Below are 19,716 nucleotides of genomic sequence, written 5' to 3' on the forward strand. Positions count from 1 at the left end.
TAAATCCACAAGTCGAACGAAATTGGAAAGAAAAAAACACGACCATTTTTCCCATCATCATCTTATTTACTTCATATTTATCACAATCGAATCGGTCAAATGGGTTCATGAAACATCAACCCAAGGTAAGGCATCTTATTTTTGAAGAAAATAAAATGCCAACTAATTACTAATTAGCAAATGCCAATTGAGTATTTGCATTCAGAATATGGCCTTAAGAGTTGGGATTGAAGGCACCATGTTCAAGTAAAATATTTATCCAAAGTAATTTTTTTTGGTCCAAAATTTATCTTTAATATTAGAAAGTCAAAAGGAGAGTTTGGTGTCTCAAGACTTCACCAAAAAAAATTGGACTATAAAGCCCCTCAAACAAAAAAAATCCACAACCAGCTGAAAATAATAAAAACAAAATAACAGAGATAATTTTGTGATAAAAAAAATTAAATTAACAAAATAGTAGAAGCAGTTTTCTTCCCACTATCTTGCGAGAAGAACCCGTGTAATGGAAGGAAAAGAAAGCGTCGTCGTCCTGCACATTTGAAAATCAGATGACAGTTTTACATTCATTCATTCTTACTTTGCTGTTCAGGTCACAGGTAACTGCTTTACTTTTTTTTTTCCTTTAATATTTTATGAAAATCTGCAACTGATTTTATGCAAATTAATTATCGTTGGATCTTTGTGGATATTTGATTGGTGATTCCTTTTTTTTTTTTTTTTTTTTTTTTTTTTTTTCAATTGAACGAACTGAAATAGTTTTTATGGGAAAATTGCAGAAGCTCAAAGAATTGAGAAAGGTCGACTATCACACTAATTGAATTGAGAAGGTCGACTATCACATTAATTGCTTACTCTGTCGCACAGTGGGTGTTTGGTTAAATGTATTGGTGAGAAACGTGTAGTTGTGAGTCTGTGTTTTCCTTCATTGCTAGATTTCCTGTCCATTAAATTTTCATCTTTCTTATTTTGGATGCAAAATTTGAAGTTTTTTTTATATTGCTACCCAAAACAAGAAGTGATATTAGCAATTCTCTCTCCTCCACCTACATCCCGGCGCCTTCATTGCCATCTTCTCCAAGTACCCAACTTCCCAATTTAAAAAACTAGGGGTTTTTTTTTTTTTTTCTGTCGTTAATTTGGGAATGGTGACTATCTTATGCAATGGGTGAGATTAAGAGATTAGGCATCTACAGAGCCACGGAAAATCCCCAAGTCCAGTTCTAATTTTTCACTATTTTCATTTTCTTTGTTTCTTGCAGATTCGTGAAAAGGATTGGGACTACAAAGTCGAAGCTCTGAAAAATTCAGTGGATCACAAAAAGAGAGCAGCAGAGTAATTGATCATGGTCTTTTTCTTTTTCTACATGGTTGCACTGCTCGAAAATTTTCTCATTTGTTGCTTGGACTTTTGATCAGCATCTATTTTTTATGCATATTTTGTAATGGGTAGTTGGTGGAGGGACGTCGGTGGAGAGTTCATTTACATGGTTGCACCGCTCGAAAATTTTCTTATTTGTTGCTTGGACTTTCTGATCAGCATCCTTTAGTTTTGCTTAAGTTTGGTTTACTTAACGATTACTTGCTTATCACTTCAGGCACTTCTCACACAGGAGTGGTCTTCTGTCCTTTTGATCTGTAGTCGAAAGAATACCATGATTCGTTACTGATGTTGTTCGTTTGTGTTTTCATCAATTCGACTATCTGTCGAGCACTTATGGTATTCCTAGCTTGGCTATTCCTCAGTTCTCTGTCAAATCAGAATCATAGTTTTAATTTCAATTCTATTTCGGTTAGTGCAGGTTTGGGATGATCGTTTTTGGATTTCTTTATGTTTGTTTGTCCGCCTATAGGTAATCTACCTCTGTCTCTTCACTTATTTCTAATGCTATTCTATTGCACAGGCACCTTTGAAGCATGAACACCAAGAGATGTGGTTTGATTATGTTAAATCGTCGTTTTGAAGCCATAAACGAATGTGTTGCAGGAAGAATTCTTTGGCACGAGGAATTAGAAAGAATATAAAACGTGGTGAGAAAATTGTTGCAGCAAAAGGAAGAAATCAAGATCCAAATTCGATCAAAGTCGAATGTTTGAGTGAGTTGGTTCAATCAGCATGTACAGGTTTGGGAGTTTGTATTCCTAACAATTTTGCAAATTTATCTTCTATTTTATAGGTTCTAAGAATGTTGGAAGATAAAAGTGGAATCATTTTATTCTCATTGGTAGTTTCTTGACTTGCTTACTAATTTGTATGGTACATTATTTTCATTGGAGTATGCATGATTCCTCTGTCTCTTCACTTATTTCACATATAAAAACTCTTTATATTCTTTTGATAATTTATAATGTTCCCTTACTTTGTGCGAGGGATTGTGTAGTTGTACAGAATCAACTATTCACTTTGATACCGAACGGATGTGGCAGCCAAAAGTTCCAACTCTCTTAGATACTTCGGACAATGTTCGCAGAAAATTACTGTTTTATATTCTATTAAGTTGCATTTTGCATTGTCCAGAATATAAAACCATGTAGGAATGAAGTTTATAGGCTGCTAAAGAGGCCGCTATCAACTCTGCTGCCGTGAAGTACACAAATTCTTATTAGCAACAACCTTTGGAAAAGTTGGAGAGTTGATAGGCCCCAATCAAAATTAATTTTATCAATCCCTTAATATGGAAATTATGGACATATAAAATCAATGCATGTAACACATGAAGTGTTTCTGAAGAAAACATGTTTTTATGCATACACAAATGTGGAAGGGATAAAAACTTTGTATGCCACGTGTAGCACGTCGTGATGAAAAAAAGCATTTCGCACACGCCTTGCGCATGCAGAAAGGCTAGTTTAACGTAATTGGAAAGAGTCAAGTGAATGAACAAACAGTCAATATCGGTACAGTTCGATGCTTCTATTATTTGATGCATGATTTCTTCAAATTCCCAGAGCCAAATAAATGCACTGCATTATCTTTCCATCTATATAGATATAGCCATGCACCCTTCAAATAACTTACAAAACCAACCAGATAAGCTAGCACTACGGATTATCTGACTAAACCCGAAACACCTAAACCCAGAAGTTTGGACTAGAAAATGGAAGCCAGCAAAGAATCGAATACTAATATCCCTGTGGAAGAAAATCAAAATGCTGGGGTTGAGGTTTATTCCTCCAATGTGGCACCTGATGGTGCTGGAGGAGCTAAAGCAGGAGGGAGTACTGGTACCGAAGACAAAACAACGAAAGCACCCGAAAGAGATGCTACAATCTCCAAGGACAGCTTTGAGAGCAACCCTACTGCCGATGTCAAATATTTGCGTAAATAAACGACTCTTGCTATTCACCACTCGCTACTCCATGAGATGTTACAATTTACATAGAATAAAGCGTAGTAGTACTAGTCATCGCGGTTGTGTCCCTATCTATGTTAAGTTATTAAAATTACAATTGTGGTTAAGCTTTCTGTTTCGTTATTTACACTTGTTATACTTCGATGATGAGTAAAACTGAAAATTATGGCTTTTAGTTCTCCTTGTTTTATGTCGATATCCATCCATTCTTCATAAGCAATTCTTGCTCATCTTACGACGTTAGCATTGTTGGGACAGATGTTTACAATTGTAAGATAAAAGCTTTGGATTATTTAAAAATGCTGCAAACAAAGGAGAACAATTGTCTCGAAAAGCTTAAATGACAACGGATTAACATAGTTGTGTTGAGTCTGTTGACGTTAAATGATAGTAGATGGAAGATTGCTCAGACTAAAAATACCAAATAAGATAAGTGCACAAAAAGCTTGCTCCTGCTAGTAACTAGTCTCTGTGCTTGATCGATCCACCTAGTGCAAGAATCATGGAAATTCTAGTCTTTGCAGTTCAAAGTGAGTGCAGCATTACCTGAACTCCATGTTGTGGACGACATGTCAGATAATGCAAGGGTGAGTGGATGTAACCTGGAGACAGGGTGAAGGAGTAACGCTGTAGAATCATCGACAGCGCAATCTTTGCTTCAGTGGTTGCAAAATTCAAGCCCACACACGTTCGAGGTCCCAGTCCAAAGGGTATGAATGCGCCTACGTTATTGTTAGTTGCTTTTGCAACCCCTTCCGAGAATCTGTCTGGTTTAAAGAGTTGTACATCTTTCCCCCAGATTTGAGGATCATGGTGAATTGCTATGGTCGAGATAACTAAATCAACATTAGCAGGAACAATGAACTGTCCAAGTCTAACTTCCCTTTCAACTTTCCTTGTAATTGAAACTGGAGGGGTATATAACCTTAGAGACTCATTGATGATCATACTCATCTGCGTGAAAATTGATATAGACAATAAATCAGGAATTCAAGCTTAATCGAAGACATGATTCTTCCACTTAGACAAACATGTGATTGCGTTCTTGATTTTCTTACCGTTTTCATTTTTGCAATGCCATCGTGATTCGGAGTTTGTTTGCCAAATAACTGTATGACTTCCTTTCTTGCTTCCTCTTGCCAATTCGTATGGAGTGCCAGAAGAAACACAGTCCAAGCAAGCGAAGTATTAACGGTTTCCTGTCCAGCAAAGTAAAAGGTCTTGCACTCGTCGACCAAATCATCCACTGAAATCCTCTGGTCGTCATTGGAATCATGATAAGCCTTTACAAGTAATCCAAGAAAATCACTTCCGAAGCTGTCTTCTCCTCTGGTCATAGCCTTCTCTTCTCTTTTCTTAACAATCTCTACTATGGAGGCATGTACTGCTTTCTCAAGTTTTTCTGCTTCAATCTCATCTCTAGTTTTCAAAAACTTGCTGCATATTGAATGACAGACTACAGATAAGGACAGAAGCAATCATCCGAAAATCAAGTTGTGAGAACAGCTTAGACATGATTATGTGCTAGTTAACATCGCAAGGAACAGAATGTATTGTCCCATATTCAATTTTTAATGCTGTTCCAGCAGTAGACTCTAGCAAATTGAAAGTTCCAATTGATCAATCAAAAGATCATTTGATACAAAAAACATCGAAGATTTAAAACCCACTAACGAATCAATCAGAGATTCAATAACTAAAGAGAAGTGACTAAATGGATATCCTTTCAATTAAAAGGAAATTACCTGATGCCGGGAATTCTGATTGTGAGAGCATTTTTGAATATCAGGAAGCCGATATTATTCAACATCTCGAAAATATTCTTTCCTTCAATATAGCTGCTTCCAAACGCCGTTCTTGAAATCACTTCTGAACTGAACAGCTTAAACTCTCCAAACACCTCAATCTCTTTTCCATCATAGTCTTTCCACCTTTCAAGCATCGTCTCAGCACTCGCGACCATTTCCGAAAGCATGCTCTGGTAAAACAATGACATCATCCCATCATCAAATTCACCTCAAATCCCTCCTTTTTCCTATTCAAATACTTAACACAAGCATTTACCACAGTACAATTAGCTGCAAAAACTTACTTTTAAGCTCTCTCCATGGAAGGCATGGTTCGCGATCTTTCGCAGTTTCCCCCATTTTTCACCGTCGGTCGCTGAGACAAGCCCATCCCCCAACAGCTTCCTCACAAAGCCCTGAACCGCTCTTTTCGGATACGCTCTATCTTTGTTATTCAGTATCTCCTTGCACAACTCAGGCTCCGTTATCACAAACTGAGCCCGAGTACCGTGCCACTGTAGATAATTCTTCCCTGTAAGTAATTCCATACCAATATCACCAAAAATAATCTCGAACCAAAATATAAAATAAAAAAAAAACAGAAAAACGATAGTTTACGAAAATTAAGGTTGTTCTGTTTTTCGTTACCATAAATCATGATCCAAGAGTGCATGTGCGGTTGAACAACGGAAAGTATGTCGTGGGATAAATCCTTCGGCTTGCTCATGGCTTCTTTTCTCATGGTGGCGATTTGTTTGGTGTTTCCATGGATGAATCTGTAAGGAGGGCCTCTGATACCCTGAGACGCCATCAACTTCGAGATTCGAGTGGGAGTCCACCAGAGCTTGTGAAGGACCTTCACCAGAACGGAGACAAGAACCACACACAGAAGGCTTGAGAGAGTGACTGCCACCCCTCCCACTGCCAGAGTAACCATTTTTGGTACTGATTGGTTTTCTCTTCTCTGAAGCTGCTGAGTTTTCACTTCGGCTTTGTTGTTTAACGTGTTGTGTGCAGAAAGGTAAGATAATTAAAATGTCCGTTTGACCCTACTGGATTGTTGCTTTCGCTTCACGTACTACTGCCATTTAATGCGACCTGAAGGGCAAATATCGCCGTCCATGCTGACTCGTTGGAATGTTAGGCTGCCATCTGCCAGCTTTTCAAATTAATAATACAACAGTAAATTCTTATTTAACCCCACATGTGTTAGTTTATTTCTTATGCCGGTCCGCCGTCCGAAAAAAAAAAGGGCGAAGGCGTCAGTTAGTTTACAACAGCACTCCATTTTTACATCGAATCTTAGTAATACTGAATTTAACTTTTAAAATTAATAAATAAAATTATTTCAACGGTCGCTTTTGAAAAATAAAAAAAATAAGTAAAAAAAACAGGGAATAGCCCTTTTTATAAAGAGTAATGTTAAGTAAACTAAATTTGTGTCACTTAGTACTAAGATGTAGTGATATTCCTCTTCACTTACAAGTGAAAGATCTTAGGTTCGATTCTCGCTAAAGGTGAGTTTGAACCACATTATTGCTACCCTATTGTGAGGCTAAACACACACCCTCCCCTTAGTGAAGATAATATCACTTTTTCAAAAAAAAAAAAAAAGTAAACTAAATTTACAAACTAAATGTAATAGACCCATTTTCTAAAAGACAACTTGGAATGACCACTAACTATTGATTAATTGCCCATCAACTCATTTCCTTCCTCCTCCCAAAAAAAAAAAAAAAGCCCTTCTCTTTCTGAAAATGCGGCCTTTACAGCCTCTGCAATTCCGGCGACTACTCCTCCGCTACTTTTCCACTTCCTTTTCATCCCCATCAGAACGATGACCCCATCGGGAGGAATGAATCCGAGAGAGAGAATGGTGATGAATTGATCGATTCGATCACTGCAATTTCTGTGGGGAGGAGATTTGCAGATGGTAGCCTTGAATGATTGAATTCAAGCTCAACTTCTGCTATTAAGCCCCCACACCTACTTTAAAAAAAAATTGTGAATTTTAATTGTAGGAGGAAGTTGTGGAATCTATGTGAATTTAAAAAAAAAAAAAAGTCTGACATTATGATAAGTTAGAGTTAATGAATGACAAAAATAATGACAACATAATATGTAACTCCAATAATTCAATTTTGATATTCCAATTAAAATGAATTCGAAAATGAAGTGGTATATATTTATATTAATTTGTTTATTCGAGATCAACATCAACAGTTTCGTGCTTCTATGAAAAAGTAAAAGATATTCAACGTCTTTTCAATAAGGCTCTTCCTCGTTAGACATGAACAATACTTGGAGATAAACCTACTTCTCGTTAGACAAGAAAAAACATGATTTGATTTGAGAGTCAACCTCAATTGTATCATGTAATCTTGTCGACTAAGACCAGGACACACCAGTTCCGACAGGACCCCGGCTCAGGCAAACAACCAGCAATTGAAATTAGGTGCGTGCTGAGGACGGAACTCGAATGAAAGAAAAGACATAAGAAAAAGTTAAACGCGTGGTGCCATGTAGAATTACGGCTAATTGTATTAATAATCGGAAAATAGTACAATGTGTAGGGTTATATTATTGACTATTGAGGTACAAATCCTACATTAGTTACAATTGAAAACCATTTAGTATTACGATTTAATGATATTCATCTTTACTTGTAAATAAGATGTCTTAGGTTCGATTATCATTAAAGGCGAAGTTGAGCCACATTATTATGGCAAACCCTTGTAAAGTTTAGCCCACTCCTCCACTCCTTTAGTGTAGATATTATCATTTGTTCAAAAAAAAAAAAATTATAATTGAAAATTACATTCCTATATTACATGCTACAATCATGAAGAAGATTCAAGATTAATTAATTATTTTCTAACAATCATGCATTAATTGAAACTGAAATGTTTAATTATCTTACTCCATTGCTTCTCCCTGTCGTTAGTTCTTCACCACCGACCTTTGCTACTCGATCCATCACTTGTCCCCCATTGGCCGCGCACTTTGGTGTTGGGTGGTTGTTAAAGTACTTTAGCACTAATTGGTAGGATTATGGGAGCGTTTTTTGCGCGGGTGGCTCGCTCACCCCCATTTTTGTTCATCCAGCTTGTTCGTGGCTTCGTCTTCTTGGCGGTGGCGGCGTGTTAGCGATGGCGGCGCAACTGCTGTGATGGAGGTAGCAATCTTTCAAATCTAAAGTTTTTATTTTTGTGGGCTTGCTCTTTTTGAGCATTTATGTTTTATTTTCTTTTAGGCTATGTTTGTATTTGAACTACCTTTGGACTTTCTATTTCACTAGACTTCATGCATGCGCTCACATGCGTGTAGAAGACATTTTTTGAAGCACGGCGTGCTACATGCAACTTGCACGTTTTAAATGTATTTATATTCGTAAATTGACAAAAGGAAAGTTAAATATTTGAAGTAAATGAATAATCTTAGATCATGCTTGAAAAAACCCCTCATAAACCAATTAAAGCAGCTGAATTCACATAATAACATCGGTCTATATAGAATTTATATTAAGAATAGAGAAAATAATATTTAATAAACAATTGATTGAATCACATTATTGCTAGCCCATTATGAGGCTAAGCCCACCCCTCCCTTTAGTGTAGATAATATTGTTTGTTAAAAAAAAATAATAATCATTTGACAACTAACACATTATTATCCGCTTGCGAAATACTTTTTTTATAACCGGCATTACACGCCTCTTAAGATGTTTTGAATGTGTTTAAATATAGAGAAAATAATATTTAATAAACAACTGATTAAATCACATTATTGCTAGTCCATTGTGAGGCTAAGCCCACCCCCTTCACCCTTAGTGTAGATAATATCGTTTGTTAAAAAAAAAAAAAACAATCATTTGACAACTAATTTAATCACATAAGCGCGTGCAGAAGGCATTTTTTTGAATTACGGCATGTTACGCACGACTTGCACGTTTTAAATGTATTTATATACATAAATTGACAAAAGAAAAGTCAAATATTTGAAGTAAATGAATAATCTTAGATCATGCTAGAAGAAACACCTTATAAACCAATTAAAATAGCTGAATTCACATAATAAAATCGGTCTCTATAGAATTTACATTAAGAATAGCGAAAATAATATTTAATAAACAATTGATTGAAACACATTAGCCCACCCCCACCCCCTTAGTATAGATAATATCATTTGTTAAAAAAAAAAACAATCATTTGATAACTAATTTAATCACATTATTATCCGCGTGCGAAATACCTTTTTTTATAACCAGCATTACACGACTCTTAAGATGCTTTGAACATGTTTAAAAATAGAAAAAATAATATTTAATAAACAACTGATTGAATCACATTATTGCTAACCCATATTGAAGCTAAGCCCATTCCCTCCCCCTTAGTGTAGATAATTCGCTTGTTAAAAAAAACATCATTTGACAACTAATTTAATCACATTATTATCTGCATGCGAAAGCAGCTAACTAATAAACAACTGAAGTAAATGAATAATCTTAGATCAAGCTAGAAGAAAACCCTCATAAACCAATTAAAGCAGCTAAATTCACATAATAAAATCGATCTCTATAGAATTTACATTAAGAATAGAGAAAATAATATTGAATAGAATCATATTATTGCAAACCCATTGTGAGGCTAAGCCTACCCCTTCCTTTTAGTGTAGATAATATCATTTGTTAAAAAATAATAATAATAATCATTTGACAACTAATTTAATCACATTATTATCAACGTACGAAAGACCTTTTTTTATAACCGGCATTACACACCTCTTAATGTCGCATCCTGGCCCGGGCCTGCACCACATCCCGAGCTCGACTCCACCGTAGCACGATATTGTCCGCTTTGGGCCCCAACCACGCCCTCACGGTTTTGTTTCTAGGAACTCACGAGCAACCTCCTAGTGGGTCACCCATCATGGGAGTGCTCTCGCGTGCTACTCGCTTAACTTTGGAGTTTCTATGGAACTCGAAGCCAGTGAGCTCTCAAAAGGCCTCATGCTAGGTAGGGATGAAAATATGCATATAAGGCTTACATGATCCACTCCTCTGGGCAATGTGGGATCTTACAATCCACCCCCCTTAGGGGTCCGATGTCCTCATCGGCACACCACGGCCAGGGTAAGGCTCGTGAGGGGGCCCGAGCCGGGATGTGACACTTAAGATATTTTGAACGTATTTAAAAATTGAGAAAATAATATTCAATAAACAACTGATTAAATCACATTATTGCTAGCTTATTATGAGGCTAAGCTCACCCCTCCCCCTTAGTGTAGATAATATCATTCGTCAAAACAAAATGACAATCATTTGACAACTAATTTAATGTAATTTAATCACATTATTATGTGTGCGAAAGACCTTTTTTATAATCGGCATTACACGCCTTATAAGATGTTTTGAATGGGTTTAAAAATAGAGAAAATAATATTTAATAAACAACTGATTGAATCACATTATTGCTAGCCCATTGTGAGACTAAGCTCATCCCCTCCCCCTTAGTGTAGATAATTCGCTTGTTAAAAAAAAAAATCATTTGACAACTAATTTAATCACATTATTATCCGCGTGCTAAAGATTTTTTTTATAACTGGCATTACACGCCTCTTTAAGATGTTTTAAACGTGTTTAAAATAGAGAAAATAACATTTAATAAATATTTGATTGAATCACATTATTGCTAGTGACACACCCCGATCTAAAATCAAGGCGTGACAGCCAGCACGCTTTGATTTTAGATCACTAGGTAGGGATGAGAATATACATATAAGGATCACTCCACTGGCCGATGTGGGATCTCACTGGCTTCGAGTTCCATGGAAACTCCGAAGTTAAGCGAGTAGCGCACGAAAGCACTCCCATGATGGGTGACCCACTGGGAAGTTCTCGTGTGAGTTCCTAGAAACAAAACCGTGAGGGCGTGGTCGGGACTCAAAGCGAACAATATCGTGCTACGGTGGTGGAACGAGCTCGGGATGTGGTGGACCCTGGTCGGGATGTGACATCTAGCCCATTGTGAGGCTAAGCCCATCCACTCCCCCTTAGTGTAGATAATATCGTTTGTTAAAAAATAAAAAATAATCATTTGATAACTAATTTAATCACGTTATTATTTGTGTGCAAATGATCTTTTTTATAACTGCATTACACATCTCTTAGGATGTTTTGAACGTGTTTAAAAATAGAGAAATTGAATCACATTATTGCTAGCCTATTGTGAGGTACTAAATAAAAAAAGAAAAAACCACAAAAAAATTAATTATTAAAAAAATACTGTTAAAATGACGAAAATGCTCTTGCCTTATTTGATGCATTATTTTGGGATGCCTTTGAAGATTTTTTGTCCAAATATTTTTGTTGAAACTTGGTGACACCAAAATCACTATTCACATTTCCCATTGGCTTTCTATATAGATATAATAGCTTTTTCAACTAATAAAAGTTTCTAATTTGACAAAAGAAAAAAAAAATTCTTACTTAAAGGAACAAAACTTTTAAAAAGAAACGGATGCCTATGTTATTTAAACCCATGTAATATATTTCTACACTCAACTTCTCTTTGAACCCATTTGATTTTTAACTAAACTATTAATATCTCTTTAAACCCTAATTTACTGCCTAATATACCCCCATAAACCCAATTCAATATGTAGATTTATTTTTACACCCATAACTGTTGGTCTCTCCCAAGTTAAGTTATACAACCATTGAATTTTGGCAATTAAAAGCTCTGATCATGATCTCTTCAAGCTGAATGATGAATATTGAACACCATTTCTTTAAAACTAAGTCTTAAGATTGATTAATTACACTATTTTCTTCTTCTTCTTCCTCCTTGAAATTGAACTCATACAGAACAAGCATGCATGTCTCTAGTTCTACTTTCTTAAGCCATAAATAATAAATTTTTTTCAACAAAACCGATTCCAATAACAGCAACTATGAGCATGTGACCAAAACTAGAGCCAGGAGCAAACCATATATCTAAAACTACTATAATCTACGGGGAGGAGATTTGAACTTAGGTACAAGGAGGTGGACGCACTGACCCAACCAACTAGTCTAACCCACATCTGCAGATAGCAAACTGAGTTTAGTTCTCATCAGTCCTATAATCCTATTCAAACACTGAACCAAGAACACAAAAGAAACATACTTGCCAAAAGCATTAATAAACAAATACACATTTCAAAATTCGAAAGAATTAAATGATACATGTCTAGTTCAATCTTTTAATTTAGCTGCAAATTCACACAATCCCTCAACCTTTTAAATCGTAAATACTAGTTTAGTACATAAAATTTAAAGAATATACATGTTAAAGAGTTGAAGCCTATTAGGGTTTTAGCCAAAATGAACGTAGGATAAACAAAGAGTGATTGTAGGGTTTAATTATAGTGTTTGGGTTTATTGATAAATTTGAGTTTTATTATTAATTTCATTTTGTACTTAATACTAATTATGCAATAGAGTAAAATAGACAATTAACATTTAAAATTTAAGTTGGGTGTAAAAAGATATTACATGGGTTTAAATAAAATTTCCCCTATTTTATTTATGTTGCAGTGCTCATATTAGGCTGCGTACAGTCCTGACGCCCTAGTGCAGAATTCATGGGCAGTTCACAAGGGAGTGTACAACTACTTTTATGACGTTCAAGATTTCTTTATTATACTTATTGTATTTATCAAAGGCATCAATGTGTAGGTGATTCAGATACCCCAAATGCAAGAACCATGAGAAACTCTGCTCTTCGCCGTTCAAAGCGAGTGTAAAATCACCTGAACTCCATGATATGGACGAACAGTAACATAATGCAAGGGCAGGTGGACGTAAGACGGGGAAAGGGTGAAGGAATAGCGTTGTAGAATCATCGACAGAGCAATCTTCGCTTCAGTTGTCGAGAAATTCAAGCCCACGCAAGTTCGGGTTCCCAGTCCAAAGGGTATGAATGCACCTACATTATTATTAGTTGCTTTTAAAACCCCTTCTGAGAATCTGTCTGGTTTGAAAAGGTGGACATCTTTGCCCCAGATTTGAGGATCATGGTGAAGTGCAATGGTCGAGATAACCAATTCAAGATTAGCAGGAACGATGAGCTTTCCCAGTTTCACTTCCTTTTCAACTTTCCTTGTAAGGTAAACCGCAGGGGTATATAACCTCAGACACTCATTGATGATCATGTTCATCTGTATAGAAATGGAAAATTGATAACATAATCAATTTTCAAACATGTTGTAACAGAAAAAAGAAAAAAAGAGTTCTTGATATTCTTACAGTTCTCATTTTGGCAATGCCGTCATGATTTGGAGTTTGTTTGCCAAATAATTGTATGACCTCCTTCCTTGCCTCCTCTTGCCAATCCGTATTGAGTGCCAGAAGAAAGACGGTCCAACCAAGCAAAGTATTAGTGGTTTCTTGTCCAGCAAAGTAAAACGTCTTGCACTCATCAATTAACTCATCCACCGAAATCCTCTGGTTGTCATTGGCACTGTGACGAGCCTTCAAAAGTAATCCAAGAAAATCACTTCCAAAACTGTCCTTTTCTTCAGTCCCTGCCTTGTTTTCTCTTTTCTTGACAATCTCTATTATGGTGGCATGTACTTCTTTCTCAAGTTTATCTGATTCGATCTCATCGCTGGTTTTGAAGAACTTACTGCATTAAATGAAAAGACTACCCGTGAGGACCGAAGTAACTGTCAACAAATCTTGTGGTGAATATTGAGTGGGCCACCGTTGCATAGCAGATGGGCAAACGAAAAAGAATAATAGGGATTACCTGATGCCGGGAACCCTGACCTTGAAAGCATTTTTGAATAACAGGGAGCTTAACTTCATCAACATCTCAAAAATGTTCTTTCCTTCTATATAGCTGCTGCCAAATGCTGTTCTAGAAATCACTTCCGAAGTGAACAATCTAAACTCTTCATACACCTCAATCTCTTTTCCTTCAAAAAATTTCCACCTTTCTAGCATTGCTTCGGCACTAGCTACCATTTCCGGAATCATACTCTAGTGAAACAATACCATCATGATATTAGCAGATTCTCCTTCAGTTTATTACACTAAAGTACAAGTAACCTTGAAGACTTACTTTTAAAGTCTCTCCATGGAAGGCATGGGTGGCCAGTTTACGCAATTTTCCCCATTTTTCAGCTTCGATTGTTGCCGCTAGGCCGTCTCCCAATAACTTCTTCACAAAGTTTGGGGTATCTGCTTTCGGATAAGCTCTATCTTTGTTATTCAGTATCTCTTTGCACAACTCGGGTTCTGTAATGACCAACTGAGCCGTAGAACCATGCCATTGAAGATAATTCTTCCCTGTAATTAGTATGTAAACAATGATCAAAATTTACCACGGAATTAAGATTCAAAAACAGTAGTAGTCAACTAAAATCGCGAGATTTCGCGTGTCACCATATATCTTGATCCATGTGTGCATGTTAGGTTGAACAACAGAAAGTACGTCGTGTGATAAAATCTGTGGCCTTCCCATGACTTCCTTTCTCATGTCAGAGATTTCTTTGGTGTTTCCATGGATAAGTCGGTAAGGAGGGCCTCGGATCCCCTGTGAAGCCATCAGCTTCCGAATGCGAGTCGGAGTCCACCATATCTTGTGAAGGATCTTGATTAGACCTAAGATAAGAAACAGACACAGAAAGCTTGCGAAGATGATTACTAAACCTCCGAAAGAACCCATTAAAGAACCCATTTTTTCGTATTTCTTTTCGAGTTGGAGTCCGTCGTTCTGAAGTTTTTTCTGCTCTTTATATTGTAAACACAAATTAACAAGATGCTGCTGATGGTATTTAGCTACTGAGTGTCACTTACTTATCTTGCTAGTTACTACAATCCAAAGGGCAAACATCATCATCAATACATTGGCATTGAAACCTTAAGCTGCTATTTGTCGACTTTCGATACATAACTTTGGAATTATCTCCTGGATTTGTTACTGATGAGTCGATTTTATACGATATATTATGTCCTATTCTTGGTAATTTTGGTTATTATTTTGGTGAGATTTTGATGCTTTGTTATGTATTTTTAATGTAAAACATGTGAACTTGTTTTGAGCATAAAGTAATCAAACGGTGGAATTTTTGAGTGATTCTAATTGGAGCGGGTTCGTGAATCTGTCAAGAAGGCTGTCTCAAAATTTCATAATTTTATCTCGAAGCATCTGATCGTGGTGAATTAATTTATACCCAACGTGCAATTCTGGCAGATTGAGCTACATAGCTTATTTGCAACTTTTGGGCTGAAAGATGATCAATTTTGGACTTGGGCTCTTCTTGGAACTTTAAGAGGAGGTCCTACTCTTTAATTTGAGTCATTTTGGGCCTGTTTTGGAGTTTTGAAAGTCCAGAAACGTAGCTATCTCTGTTTTAGGCAGATTTTCTAATCATAATAGAAATGTAATTCCTAATTATCCTTTTATTATTTTATTTCCTAGTTTTTAGAAAACCTTTTCTATGAGGGTTTTAATATGGAGTAGAATAAATAAGGTTTTTAGCCATTAGGGTTTGGGGGGAGAAGGCACGCATTACTTTGGAGAACTCACAGACTTTTTACCTACAAGGTGTTTTCAATCATTTTTCTAGTTAATATATTTTCTTTAGTTTTTATAGTTGTTCGTAACTAATTTTTGTTTGCTAGGGTGAAGTCTTGAGTCTTAGCATGAATATGTAGTCTTTATTCAATTGCTTATGATATTATGCATGTTTACTTTGAGTTATTAATCACTATGCTTGAACTGTCTCTATGTCTTAATGCTTAGCTACCATTAGGATGTTTAGATAAGTAATCAGATGTAATTCGGTCGGAATATCACCGAAGGATTGAGTATTGCTTCTTGTGGTTAATAATTGTAATTTCACCTAAGGCGAATATCACGCTCTTAGGGGTTGCATGGTTTTTCAAAAGGTTTTCATAAAACTTAATGAGTCTTGCATTTTCATATTTGATCTGAATATCACAGACGGATTGCATGTTAGATATACGCTTTTGCTTGAATATCACGAGAAGAATATGTATAAGGAAAACCTAACCTTCAAAGTTGCATGTGCAATTCATAAGTAACTGGTAAAACTAAATAGGATTGTTAAGGGGATGGCGGAACCATAGGCTTTTAACTTTATTTTCAAAACTATTTTCTTTAGTTCTTCTTTGTCAATTTATTTAATCATTTTATTAAATTTGTTTTCATTATTTTTAAATTCAAAATCAACCTTTTTTGATATTTGTTTTCAAATAATTGGCTAAGAATTAGTTTAAATACATATTATTCATTCAATTCTTGCAGAAAACGACCTTAGTTGAGCAATTTATACTACAACAACCTTGTTCTTTTGCAAGTATTTTTAAGTGTTTTTATCCCTATTTTTACAGGTGATAAAATCCCTATCAATCACCAAATACGTTTACCGTACTATTAATTTGTTTCCCTATTCCCTCTTTCACCACGTTTTTCTAGTTTCTTTGATGAGTTTTCCCAAGCCTAAAATTTCTTCGTAAAATTAGTGTCTGTGTCCTTTTCAGACTGCAGCTGGCATAACAAATTATGTCATCGTTTTCTACGACTCTTGGATGCATATGGTTTTGACTTGTAATAAGTTGGCTTTTCTAAATTTTGAAAGACATGAACCTTAAGCTGCCATTTCTTGACTCCGCTGTGAAACTTCTATATCTACGGGACAAAAGTAGGCCGCTCAATGTCATGGGAAGTTAGAGGACCTTGTATGTGATTACAAGGAGTCGGACAAAATAAGAAAGAAATGCAGATAAAATTTCTGCAAAAAAAAAAAAAAAAAAAAAGGAAAAAGAATGGGTTGGGTGGTGTTACTTACAACTTACACAGAAAAAAAGGTGAAAAGCCTTCAACTTTCCATTGTAGCACCCTTAACAGAAACCTGAAAACTACCTTCTTTCCTAGCCCTGAGAAATGGGACTCTCCAAATTCCTTCTTGTCAAATTTTGTGGTGTCTTCGGAGCTGTTTATCAGATTTGGGCTTATATGGATTTACACTTGGGCTTAGCATCAGTTAGGCTTAGTTGCTGCTTTAGGTTGGGTGCATAGTGAAGTCACCCATAGGTAAGTACTTTTAACTAATTGAGTATATTCAGGAGAGGAAATCGAACTGGGTGCATAGGTAAGTTGTCACAGCCTAGTTTGCATAGCAAGATATTGTCTGCTTTGGACCACGCCTTCACAGATTTGTTCTTGGGTTTCGGCACGAGAACTTCCCAAGGGGTCACCCATCCTAGGATTGCTCTCGCCCAAACTCACTTAACTTCAGAGTTCTTATGGGATCAAGAACCAGTGAGTTCCCAAAACGCGTCTTGCAAAGGGAGGTGAGCATGTACATATAAGGCATAGAGGATCCTCTCCCCTGGGCGATGTAGGACACTACAATCCACCCCCCTTAAGGGCCCGACCTCCTCGTCGACACACTTCCAACCAGGGAGTAGCTCTAATACCAAATTGTCACATCCCAGTCTGCATAGCAAAATATTCTCTGCTTTGGGCCACGCCTTCACGGATTTATTATTGGGTTTCGGCACGAGAACTTCTCAAGGGGTCACCCATCCTAGAATTGCTTTTGCCCAAACTCACTTAACTTCGGAGTTCTTATGGGATCCGGAGCCAGTGAGTTCCCAAAACACGTCTTGCAAAGGGAGGTGAGCATGTACATATAAGGCATAGAGAATCCTCTCCCCTGGGCGATGTGGGACACTTTGGCCCAAAGTGGACAATATCTTGCTATGCGGACTGGGATGCAACAATTTGGTATCAGAGCCACTCCCTGGCCGGAAGTGTGCCGAAGAGGACGTCGGGCCCCTAAGGGGGGTGGACTTTAGTGTCCCACATCGCCCAGGAGAGAGGATCCTCTATGCCTTATATGTACATGCTCACCTCCATTTGCAAGACACATTTTGGGAACTTACTGGCTTTGGATCCCATAAGAACTCCGAAGTTAAGTGAGTTTGGGTGAGAGCAGTCCTAGGATGGGTGACCACCCTGGGAAGTTCTCGTGCCGAAACCCAAGAACAAATCTATGAGGGCGTGGCCCAAAGCGGATAATATCTTGCTATGCGGACTGGGATATGAAATAAGTACTCTTAACTAACTGAGTCATAAGTACTCTTAACTAACTGAGTTACAAATCTTTGTCCACCGTTTCTTATGTTAAGTAAAATGTGTCATTTTTATATAAATAAATGAATCACGCAAATGTGTACATAAATCATTATTATGTCATTTGCCATTTAGGGGCCCATTTAGGACCCTTTTTTATGAAGCACTTATGCTCATGAGCATTTTATCTAGAAGTGCTTTTATAAGAAATGCGTTGATTTTTTTTATTAAAAATTTAAGTGCTTTCTAAATGAAAAAAGGAATTGTGAAAACTTTGTAAAGAAGCATCGCAAAGTACTACTTGAGAAAATGCTTCAATGATTTAAAAAAATTTAAGTTTTTATGTCAAATACAATAGTGTTTTTATTTATCAGATCGCACTTTTAGTCCATCCAAAAGCAGTCCCGAACATAATTTTTATTTTTTTATTTTTATTTTTTTTTGAGATAATGCTATCAATACACCTATTTTTACTTTTTACACACTCTTCTCAAATTTCGGCCGTCAAATCGAATAATTTGAACAAGATCATGACTAAAAATTAACAAGGAAATGGAGAAGGTAAAAATGAGTGTGTGAATAGCACTATCATTTTTCTTAATTAATGGTAAGAAAAAGGCATTTCAAAGGAGGAGTCCTTGTATTACGTGTTCAAGCTTTGTATTATGCATTTCTTGTTGGGAAATGGCAGACTTTAACTTTTAATACTACCATCCTTAATTATCCTTCATTTCCAAGCCTTGACTTCATGTTCCAACGTACTCTAACACTTCCGATGCTTGTATTAATCCTCCCAGAATCAAATCTTTAAATTAGTGCATTATATATATAGCCATGCACCCTTCATGCAGGTCATAAAACCAACAAAAGGCAAAAGGAAAGTAAAAGCAGTTTGTAGTAGAAAATGGGAGGCAGCAAGGGCTCTGGAGGGAATCAAAATGCTGGGTCTGGGGGTAATAAGTCCTCCGGTGGAGCAAGGAGAAGCCAAAGCAGCAGGAGGGACGGGGGCTTCTATGAAAGCGCCAGGAAGAGATTATACAATCTCGAGAGACAGCTTTGAGAGGAACCCTGCTGCCTACTTCAAAGATTTGCGCAAATAAATCTACTATTTCTCACTAATGGCTGAGACATAGGACTTCTATATGATAAATAAGGAGCAGTAGTAATTAGTACCGTGCTTCTGTTAAACTGCTTATCCATATGTATTCTCCCTACGTATCCTAATGCAGTTACTAGTTACATATTATGTTTAAGCTTTCTGTCTTTAATTAAGTTTAGTTTACCATTGATGATACGCAGCGGTTACTCTAAAGTCTAAACACATACCAAAGAGTTCGATAGCTAGAAAAAAGTTGAAATGATAACGCATAGATCTAATTTCATTAGTTGCACTGAGTAGCAAATACGAAAGGCATCAATTTCCCGGCACTG

General features: G+C 36.6%; 2 protein-coding genes and 1 long non-coding RNA gene across 8 annotated transcripts; 1 reads left to right on the top strand and 2 right to left on the bottom strand.

The window, feature by feature from the left end:
- Positions 1-120: 120 nt before the first annotated feature.
- LOC103947281 lies at positions 121-2,308 on the top strand. Of its 6 annotated transcripts, none has more exons than XR_007253622.1 (3): positions 121-596; positions 777-887; positions 1,260-2,308. It is a non-coding gene; the product is annotated as an uncharacterized LOC103947281 (long non-coding RNA). The 6 variants fall into 6 exon arrangements; XR_007253625.1 differs by lacking the exons at positions 121-596; positions 777-887 and adding an exon at positions 895-1,078 and having other exon boundaries at positions 1,260-2,094; positions 2,175-2,308; XR_001953208.2 differs by lacking the exons at positions 121-596; positions 777-887 and adding an exon at positions 895-1,078 and having other exon boundaries at positions 1,260-1,850; positions 1,985-2,308.
- A 1,303-nt stretch (positions 2,309-3,611) lies between these two features.
- Positions 3,612-6,126, bottom strand: LOC108867237 (cytochrome P450 CYP749A22). The gene is made up of 5 exons (XM_018647478.2): positions 5,786-6,126; positions 5,443-5,669; positions 5,096-5,328; positions 4,409-4,787; positions 3,612-4,304 (listed from the first exon to the last, which is right to left on the bottom strand). Exons 1-5 carry the CDS (start codon positions 6,072-6,074, stop codon positions 3,876-3,878), a joined length of 1,557 nt encoding a protein of 518 aa, XP_018502994.2. The 5' UTR covers positions 6,075-6,126; the 3' UTR covers positions 3,612-3,875.
- Positions 6,127-12,665: 6,539 nt separating this feature from the next.
- On the bottom strand, positions 12,666-14,849 carry LOC125471436 (cytochrome P450 CYP749A22-like). Its single transcript, XM_048571781.1, has 5 exons — positions 14,565-14,849; positions 14,242-14,468; positions 13,927-14,159; positions 13,425-13,803; positions 12,666-13,336 (listed from the first exon to the last, which is right to left on the bottom strand). Exons 1-5 carry the CDS (start codon positions 14,845-14,847, stop codon positions 12,908-12,910), a joined length of 1,551 nt encoding a protein of 516 aa, XP_048427738.1. The 5' UTR covers positions 14,848-14,849; the 3' UTR covers positions 12,666-12,907.
- Positions 14,850-19,716: the final 4,867 nt, after the last annotated feature.

This window comes from the organism of the source record quoted next, unplaced genomic scaffold (genome assembly GCF_019419815.1).
Source record: "Pyrus x bretschneideri cultivar Hongxiangsu unplaced genomic scaffold, Pyrus_bretschneideri_v1 Contig6, whole genome shotgun sequence".
NCBI lineage: Eukaryota > Viridiplantae > Streptophyta > Magnoliopsida > Rosales > Rosaceae > Pyrus > Pyrus x bretschneideri.